General features: G+C 42.6%; 1 protein-coding gene across 1 annotated transcript in view; it reads left to right on the top strand.

The window, feature by feature from the left end:
• Positions 1-10,245, top strand: part of PARVA (parvin alpha) — a 60,743-nt gene that overhangs the window by 31,904 nt on the left and 18,594 nt on the right. The window contains exons 2-4 of the mRNA XM_015629662.3: positions 8,351-8,440; positions 8,540-8,610; positions 9,207-9,309. Of these exons, the coding sequence (XP_015485148.1) occupies positions 8,351-8,440; positions 8,540-8,610; positions 9,207-9,309 (264 nt within the window). The remainder of the gene's footprint in view (positions 1-8,350; positions 8,441-8,539; positions 8,611-9,206; positions 9,310-10,245) is intronic.

Consider the following 10,245-nt stretch of genomic DNA (forward strand, 5'->3'; position numbering starts at 1 on the left):
CTCTCTGGAGTTTGTTTTGGGATCAGATTCCACTCAGCACGTTTTGATAAGAACTTGGAATGGCCACAGCATTTCTCATAGGCATGGCTTGTTCTTCACTGGGAATAAGAAGCAGCATCACTTGACCTCTTGTCTGTGTTTGTTCCCAAAATTGCCTTTTGGGATTTTTCAGCAGGGTTTTAAACGCTCCTGTAGGGTGACAGGCTTTTCAAGCCATCTGCAGACACTGCTTATGCCTTTTAAAAGATGTGTTGAGAGGATGTGGAGAAGGAATGAATGGAATGACTGGCATCTGTGTTAGCTTGGAACTTCGCTGCTTATTACCTCTCAGAAACTGGAGGGGAATTCTGAGAAAGAACCTTCATCCCAAATGAAATGTGAAAGCCTGGAAGGTTTAATGAAGCTGGCAAAAGAGAATCACATGTACTCTTTTAATAAAGAACTGAGTTTGCTTCCTGATTTGTTGGTTTTTACCTACCCAGACCAGACATCTGTCTCTCTGTCTGTCTGTCTGTCTGTGGAGGGTTTTTTTCCCTGCCAATTGCAAAAAAACAAAAAAAGAAAAAAGAAAGGAACAGCAAACAAGTCACTGAGGGACTTGGGGGCGGCTTTGGACTTTAAAGAAAGTTCAAGGCAAAAGGCATTTAATTTGTTTTGCATACATGAAAATCAAATCATAGCATTTCTCCCATCTTTTATTTTGTGAACAGCATTACTCCTGCTCCTTTTGTGTGCATGCCATGTTTGGTTTAATGGAGAAATGAGAAAAGAAAATAGATTCTTTTTTTGGAGGCCGAGTACTAATGCAGAAACATTAAAGGCAGGCACATTGTTGTCAGCCAGTTTGCATATTTATTTACTTTTACAAATGGTTGGCTTGGAGTCAGCAGTTAATGGAATGAGAATGATGTTCCTGTACAGATCATTTCCTGAGAAACATTTTCAATTACAAACATATCTCTGCTTTTCTTCCCTCATTTGTTATGTCTCGGAGAATAAATGGGGAGTAGCATTTACAACTTAAGGTTTATGTTCTGAAGACAATTTTAACAATGATCCCCACATAAAAAGGCCCTTTTGTAGTTGCAGACATATGTTTATGATGTTTTGTGCTGTGAATATCAAATTTCTGGTGGACGCTGTGTCACACTCTGCAAACTTGTAAACATCTATAAATCCATTGGATCATTTTAGTACCATGTGTAATGCAGATTTATTGTCTTTTGTGTGGATTTCTTTTGTTTCTGAGTTAAAGTTGAGCTGCCAGAATCCATGTTTAATGAATTATGTGTTCCAGAAAATTAGGCAGTGCTATTTTAGATTTATATTTTCTTTTCCCTTTGTGGACTTACAAGATGCACAGGTATTAGAAATTAACATTTTGGATAGGTGGCCCAGAAAAGCAATTATGTAAGCTTGCTTGACTAAATAGTATAATTCTATAAAAACCTGAACTATGACTTTTGGAAAATGTTTTTGCTCTCTTTTTTCTCTCATTCTCCAGCTGTCTCAAGTCATTTGGGTCAGTTTTCTCATTCACCAGTACAAATCCAGAATTACCCAGTGGGATGGCATCAGTTTGTAGAAGTGGGGTGTGTGAGAGGGAGCAGGAGTCACACTGCTGCTTTTTCACTGATTTTTCCAGTGGGCTGGTCCAAATCAGCACAAATCCATGGAGATTTATCTGTGTGGATGCACTCACACTCAAATCTGCATTATGGACCATCAAGGCAGGAGAAGAACCAGAGCTGCTCTTGTGCTCCAGTGGTTACAAAAGCAAAGCATCGAGGCCATGGGCATTCACCAGAAATTTGCACCCAATCAAGGGAATGTGAAAATAAAACCCCATTCATCTACATTTGGCTCAGCTGTAATCGAGTGTATGTCTTATACAAGAGCAGTGAAGACATTTTGTGCTGAAAATCAGCATTTTTCTAATCTGGCTGTAATTTCTGGCTGCATATCTCAATGTATGTAATAGGTGTGCATGTTTGAGTGTGGGCATACATACAAATCCCTAGGGTTATTCTGGCAATGTGATGTCTGCACTAGCCTTCCAAATGGTGCTTGTTCCAGGAAAAAATAGCTTAAGGTAGAGACATGACATGTAAAACTGTAGCAGTTTAAAATATCAGGTAGATTTGGACTTTCTTATAGAAAGCTTAAACTCTTGGAATCATATGAATGTCAGCAAATCCCAGCTTCCACAAAAAAAAAAACCAACAAAAAAACACCAACAACAAAACAAAACAAAACAAACAAACAAACCAAAAAACACCAAAACAAAACAAATAAAAAACCCCAATAAATTTAAAAAAAAACCAACAAAAATAAAACAAAGGAAAAAAAAAGAAAATAAAACTAAACCCAACCCAATACATGTGAAACCTTCAAAATGATGAAGAGCTTGAATGGCAACCCTTATGCTAGAGAAAGAAAGGCAATTAAAGACCAGCAGAAATGATGTTTTGTATGTGTGTGTGTCTGTAGGTGTATCTGCATCCATCTAAACCTCCTGGGTCTGAAGGATTGAGGTTAGCAGCAGCGTGGCACTGTGCTGCTCCAAAATGATGCTTTGGTGTCTCTTTATGGACTTTTGGATTTGGGTTCTTTTCCCCTTGAACTGAAGATTGATGAGAGGGAGGCAGTTTTTTCTCTTGTTCAGTCTCAGTTGTTTATTTTTTCTTATCAGCATTACAAGGCACAAGGAGCTGAGTGCACTGTGATAGAAAAGGGTAAAATGGCCAACAAAGATCTTCTTCAAGGTCTTTTATATGTCCATTTACCCAATTAACAGATGCCAACTCAATTATTTTTCTTAATGACCCAATGACCCAACACCTGAGTGCTGCACTGTGACATTTTCTATCCAATCACTCATTGCTACCCAAAAACCCCCAGGAGAAGAACATGAAGAAGAAAGAAGAAGGACAAGAGACAACACCCTAAATCCTCCATCCTGTCTCCTGTTCTCTAAACTACCTTAAACTCTAAACCTCCACCCATTCACCCAGTGACTCAAGAAACTTTCTAACCTACACATTTACACTTTTCTTATTTAACTTTAGCATTTGTTCTCATGTATCACCATGAAAACATGCCCATGAATTTCATATTATATGAAATTCAGTGTTTCTTTGAATTCTAAAACTAAGTATTAAAATCAAGGGCATACACACTGTATCTCAGACTCCAACACTTTGGTTCTAATCAATCACACACTTTCAGAGCTCATCCATTCCTTACTCAGGAGTTTTAATTTTGTAGGTGCAGAAGCAGTTAGATGGGGAAGACGTGGCTGCAGCACTCAGAGGAGAGGCTGTTTTATCTGCACCTCGCTGTATTTGTTTTGTGCTTCCTCAGATGGATATAAAACACATCTGAACCACAGAGAGTGCGCTGGCTGATGTGGCATTGCTGAGCTCAGTTAAATAATGAGCTGTGTTTCATTCAAATCAGAATAACTCTAAGCCCTGAATACTAAATAGGGCAGCAAAAAGCCTTCAGCACACAAAATAAATGAGTAAAAAAGCCAAATGAAACTGTCTAATAAATGCAGCGTGGAGCAACAGGCTGCATGTAGAGGAGGAATTAAGGCAATTTGGGGCGTGTGGGCAGCGCTGTGCTCTCAGATGTGCAGCTCCAGTGGATGCACATGTGAAAAACGAGGTTCACATAATTTTTATAGAATTTAAAAGTTTAATAAAAAAAACAATTAGGAGAGAAAAATAAAGTAAAGTATACAGATCTGGCCGGGTGTCTCTGCATTCAGCCAAGAGAGCACACCTTACTGACACAGGATTGTCCCTTAAAAACAGAACCCTACTACATATCCATAAATTCTCACACATATTCAGACATTCTTCTTAGGATCTTTGGGGTTCTTCTGTTCAGTTTTCTCTTCCCCCCTTCCCAATAGATCAATCTTCTTGGTGCCATTGAGATTTACATTCCCTGATATCAGGAACACAATAAATTCCTCCCCCCAGAGCTCTGGTCACTGCTGTCTTCATCTGGATAAGAGAGTTTACAAATGCAGGAGTTCTCCAGCTATTTTTTTTTTCTCAGTCTTTGGGTTATACAAACAAAGACAGTTTTTATTTTAATACTATGCCATAACCTAACCTATATGTATTATACCACTATTTCTAAATTTCATCAATAACAGAAATAAAGAAAACTATATTAATACAACAAAATTTCTCATTCTTATACACATAACATTCATCTTAATATTTGCTAAAAGCCAATAACATAAAATGTATCTGTAACACACACATCACAGGGCAGGCTCTGTGCAGCACACACCTGCCTTTGATAGCACAGGTTTATCACCTCGTAATCCTGGAGCATCTAGAGCAGCAACAATTCCATCCAGCTTCAAACAGTGCTGGAGCTGCTGTGGATCCAGGCTGACAGGGGCAGAGTTGGTGCTGGAGTGATGGGAGGAAGGCTGCTGACAGCTGATAGCAGTGGGGCTGCACTTGATTACATCACAAGAAATCTGGCACGTGGAGCTGTTGAGAAGTCTGAGCAGAAATGTCCATTCCTCATCCAGAGTTAGAACTGGGACTCCAGCATTGCTGATCCACAGAGATTTGTCTGGCCCAGATGTAGCTGTTGCTTTTAAAAAGTGCATTGCCCCAGTTCCACTCAGCATGGTGACTGGAAAAACCCCTTAAGGACTGGGTTTTGCTGTCCTGTCCTGTCCTAAGGGATGAAGTCCCTGATCTTCCCAGTATCAGCACCATGAGCGTAGCTGCTGAGCTGGGCTGGGTCACAGCAGAGGGTGAAAACACCAGGGGGTCTTATCAATAATTGATTATTAATCAATAATTATCAATAATTGACAATTAAGACTTGTCCAGGGGCCAGGCACACACTCCTGTCCTTGGCAGGAGCAGCTCTCAATGCCCTGCTCTGGCTCCTGGCAGCCTGGGGATGGTGGTGATGGGTGGTGCATCCCATCCCCTCCTCCCTTCCTGCTCTGGGGCTTCCTGCAGCTCCTGCTGATGCTCCAAAGCCATTCCTCACAGAATTGTTACAAGAAATTAGATTATGTTACATTAATTTCAGCTGCTGCAAAAATTGCCCCAATACTGTGTTTTTTCTTTTTATTAAAATACTTATTGCTGAAGTGATTTCCATGAAAATTAATTAAAACAAATTAATGGAAAGCAGCTGAAAAATGGACTCCTCTACTGAAACTGTGGTATGCAAACTCTTAACCTCAATCACATATTTGTGGTTGCTCTATAAACACCTGAGTGTATAGCAGTGATTTGTCACGGTGTTTTTTTGATGGAAATTCTTAGAAAGTGAGGCTACATAATACATTTTCTCTCACTTTATATACAGCTTGATATAAACTTGATAAACTGCTCTGTTTAGTGGTATGACTGATCTGCAGTTACAGCTTTGCCCTTCAGTATGGGGAAAGAAATGAAAAAGGTGCTGTTGGGTGCAGAGTTTCTCCATCATGTTTTCTGCTTGAGGGGGGCAAGAGGAACCTTTATTATGGGCTAATTAATACCAGCCTGGGGATGGGTTGTGCCCTGCAGAATGCAGAGGCTGAGGGACAGCTGTCCCCTCTGAAAGCTGGATCCAGGTGGGATCTGCTGAGCCATCACAGATCCCAGTCTGGATCGTCTGGAGGCATCAGGGGAGCTTCTGCAAACAGCTCTGGAGGTGTGGCAGGTGTCTGTGCTCACAGCAGTGTGCAGAAAGCAGAGCTCAGCCCCTGCTGTGCAGCAAATACAACACTTGCATTCTAGAACACGTCAGTCTTTCAGTTCCCCGTGTATATTTATTGTTATTTATATTTCATGGTCCCTTTTGGCGCAGGGATGTGGCAGGGTTTGTTTGCTTTCTCTGAGGATGTGATGGAGGTCATGCTATGAAAGGCAGAATGTTGTGCACGTTAGAGGACAGGAATGGCCAGGTTCAGTGGGCCTTGGCAAGAATTCCTTACATAACTTTCAGCCTGGAGAGGTGCACTCAGTCTCCTTGGAGAATTGTGAGCAAGCTCTGCCAGCAGGCTGCCCCTGGAGAGGGGAACCAAGAGCTTTCATCAGTGTTCCTGCCTTGGAAAGCAGCTGGCTGCTTTCTCCAGTGTCCCCACCCTGGCACAGCACCCAGCCCTTGGGACAGGACAGCTCAGGGGGGCAGCTGGCTTGAACAGATTTTATTTACTGTGCCCCCCTTGGGACTGATGTGAGAAAATCCCACATTTTCTGCCTGCTTTGTGTGGAAGCCCTCCCTCCATGAGCTGAACATTTCAGAGCAGAGGGACCTCCACAGGGAGGCTTTCTACCCGCTGACATTTCTGTGCCCATAGCCATTCTCAACAACAACAACAACAAAAACACCAACAAAAAACAAACAAACAAAAAATATCAAAGAGGTTAATGAAACCAGCAGTGATTTTCTCTGAGGAGTGCTGGCAGTTTCAACAATTGCCATTAAGTGCAAGCAGTTCCCCAGACTGTACATCCCAGGCCAGCTTCATCCTTGCTGTAACTCCTGAGAACTCAGAGGAGCCACATGAGGGATTCATTTGGTGCATTGCTTTCAGCCGTGGGTTTTGGAGAATATACAACAGCTGAGGGAACTATTATTGTCAGCATTGTTTCTCCAGAGCTGCTCAGTGTTTGTGTGCTGCAGATACATCAGCAGGGTGAGTGTGTGGAGTGGAGTTGTGGGTTCAGTCTTGAGGGTAGTGGGTTTTTTCAGTTCTTTTTTGTCCCACTAAAATTAATAAGTGATCTAGCAGTCATTATTGCTGCCAGCCTTACGTGGATGCTTGGATACAGCTACACAGATTGTTGGAGCGTGCACAGAAACATTTCACATTGCACAAAACATTTCATGGGGAGTAGAAAATACCTGGAAATCTCAAAGTCCTGTTTTATCACACCAGCTGGCTGATGATCACAGTGTTCATGCAAATTTAGCTATACTTACTGCACCAAGGAAGTAAAGCTAATTTATGAGGCAGACATGAGGGCAGAGACAAGACAGAAACTTCAGAGGACTTCTCTGTTTTCTTAAAAACTAAAGTGTCTCTGTAATTTTCAGAATAAGCTGAGGAAAGCATCAGCTGGCAAATCTGAATTGCTGGCTAGTGAATCTTGCATCTGCACATAAATCAGATATTTCAGGGCATGTCAGAAGGTGTGGACAGCCACCTGAACCTTTAGGCTGTGTGTAGGATTGTTGGATCGAGCTGTTGAAGTTTAAACTCTGGCTGGGACAGATGAGCTAACAAGCAGCCCTGTTCAAGGTGTGTGCCCTGGAAATGGGGTGGGCACATTTCTTACTGGTCATGGATGGGACAGCGAGCCCCTTTCCTGCTTTGGTAAATCAGCTTTGCACTGATGTCTTGTTCACAAAGCAGGGCACAAACCGGTGTGATCCCCACCCTGGATCCCTCCCTGCTCAGGGTTGTGTGCTGGCTTGCTGGGGCTTCCTGCCCTCTGCCAGGGAGGTGTGTTTGGGCAGTGAAGGAAGGATTTTGTCTCTGTATCCTATAAAGTTTGGGTCATCCAGAGGAGTGAATGGGGTTTCTCTGGCCTGTGCTGGGGACAGAGAGTGACAGGCTTCCCTTTACACCACTTCTCTGGGTCCTTCTGCTCCTTTCCTCTCAAGAACACTGGTTTTTACAGAATTTGGGGACTTTGTCTGAGACCTTGTCCATATCTCCTGGCTGCTGCTGGCATCTCCAAACTGTGGGGTCTCGGATTACTTCCCCATTCCTTTGTCCAAGCTCTTTCTCAGCCTTGCCTCCACACTCTCAGCATCCTGCACTGTGTCTTGCTGCTGTGATTTCTGCCCTGAAAGGCCAAGAGCACAGGCCAGGAGCATCCTGCTTTGTGCTGCAGCTGCACCTCCAGTCTGGGATGGTTCCTCAGCCTGGGAACCCCTGCCTGGCCACACCAGCTCTGCCCCAGGAGATGTCCCAGAGCCTCGGTGACACTGCCAGCAATGACCATCTCCCTCAGCTGAAAGGATTCATTGGTGTTAAAATATCACAACCATTAACATGCAAGTGAGCCTTTTAAAAATTTGAGGACAATGGGCCGTATCCTGGAAGAGATTTGAGGTAATTGTGTTGGTTCCAGCACGACTGTCCATGAACAATGTTCTCATACAAGTAAAGGTTTGTTGGCTGGGCCTCTCATTTTTGTTAGCTTTACTTTACTGCTGTAATTACACCCAGTGGCTTATCTAATAGAGTCGTGTTCTTATAAAGAAATTAAGACAATTAATGCTACTTTTAGTGAGAGTGAAATAGTAAGTAAAATTAAATTGAAATTTGACCAAGCTTTTCTTTTTTTTTTTTATTTCCTAGTGTCTGAATTACAGGAAGAAGGAATAAATGCCATTAACTTACCTCTCAGTCCCATTCCATTTGAACTAGACCCTGAGGACACTATGCTAGGTAATTCACAGCAATTTTACATCTCAACGTGAAAGCCTGGTGTAAAATGAAGTGTTGTGCCTGGGAGAGTTTCTAATGTTTTTCTTTTAAACCTTCCAGAGGAAAATGAAGTCCGAACAATGGTGGATCCAAATTCAAGAAATGATCCAAAATTACAAGAACTGATGAAGGTAATGAAAGCATGTAAACCCTCTCAGGGAAGTGGAACTATTTTTTAATGCCATCCCTGCCTTTCACTTGAGCACTTCAGAGCAGGAGTTGGATGTGAATTAGCTGGAGCCAGAGGGTGTGTACACCCCAGTGAGATGGGGAGGTCATTTGTGCCAGTATCTCTCTCTAGATGTGCCACAGGGAGACTTCAAAATTCCTGTTAAAATCCTGAGTCTAAGATCCCCAATCTAAGATCACACTGGCTTTCCCTTGTCTTTGGGATTCTTGGTGTTTGAACTCCAGCAGGACACATCATGAAAATCAACTTCAGCGCCTTTTGCTTCACGGTAAGAGGTTAAAATGCTACTGGAAGCAAGGGGAAGATTTCAATCCAGAAAACACTGCATCAGTTAGTGTTTGTCTAGACCTTGTGGTGCATTGGCACAGCCCCCTCAGCTGAGTCTCCCTGAGTCTTTCCTGTTTGCTCCTGCAGGTTTGTCAGGCTGCATTTTGAGCCACTGCAGCTTTGCTGTTCTTCCTGCTAAGAGAAACGACATGTGTTTTAAATTGCAACTGAATAGTGCATAATAGTGCCAAATTTGTGTTTCCCACATAGGTATTAATTGACTGGATTAATGATGTGTTGGTAGGAGAGAGGATTATTGTGAAAGACTTGGCTGAAGACCTGTATGATGGACAAGTACTGCAGAAATTATTCGGTAAGAAAAAAGCCACGTGCGCAGCGTTGGGGCGCTTTGTCAATAAGTGTTCTTGTTCCTGCCCAGGAATCATCTTACATTTGTGCCACTAGGGGATGTAAAAATATTGTGTATGATATAAAAATATAATATATAAAAATAGCACTGTGTCCCCTGGGCTGTGTGTGCAGCCCCAGTGCAGTGTGATGGGAGCAGCACAGAGCCTGCCTGGGCTGCACAGCCAAGGATCTTGTCCTGGCAACAGCATTCACCCCAATTACCTTTATTATCTGCACATGGGCTGCACAAACTTCACCCTGTTACCAGTGGAAAGTAAGTTTGGAGGCATTCTCAGGAGCGTGGTGGATGTTTTTAATCTCTGCTCATTCCATGCTATAGTTTGTTCACATCGCAGGGTTCCTCTGGAAAGTTGGAATTCCTTTCTGGTTTGATGTCTGGCTTTTAACATGACTGAGGTAATGGTGCCCAGTGGACTGCAAACTGAGCTTCAGCTGAGAAACAGATAGGGAAAAGAAACTGCTAATGCAGAGTTGGCATGTGCTTTTTACACTGTTGGCTTGAAGGCCATTTTCTTAGTTATTACAGCTCATAAAGTCTCCAGTAAATTTCTTTCCAGTATCCTAAATGAGTCTTGAAACATCATGTGAGCACTTCCAATAAAGACTTCACAGACTATTCCCTTCTATGAATGGTTAAGCCATTGAATATTTTGTGATGGAGTGGATGTGCCCAGACTGAGCAATTGGATGGCCATGGGCAGACCTCCAGTCACTTCACCCAAAATTCAAACAATGTGCAGTAGGCACAGCCTGACTCTAAATATGCATCTAGTGATCCAGCATTCATTGACTTCAGAGGAATCTTTCCCATTGCCCTCATTTCCTTGTGGATCTGGTCTCTGATTACCAAATCTTCAGTCTTGTGGTGAGGCTTTGC

Source organism: Parus major, chromosome 5, assembly GCF_001522545.3.
Source record: "Parus major isolate Abel chromosome 5, Parus_major1.1, whole genome shotgun sequence".
Classification (NCBI taxonomy): Eukaryota; Metazoa; Chordata; class Aves; order Passeriformes; family Paridae; genus Parus; species Parus major.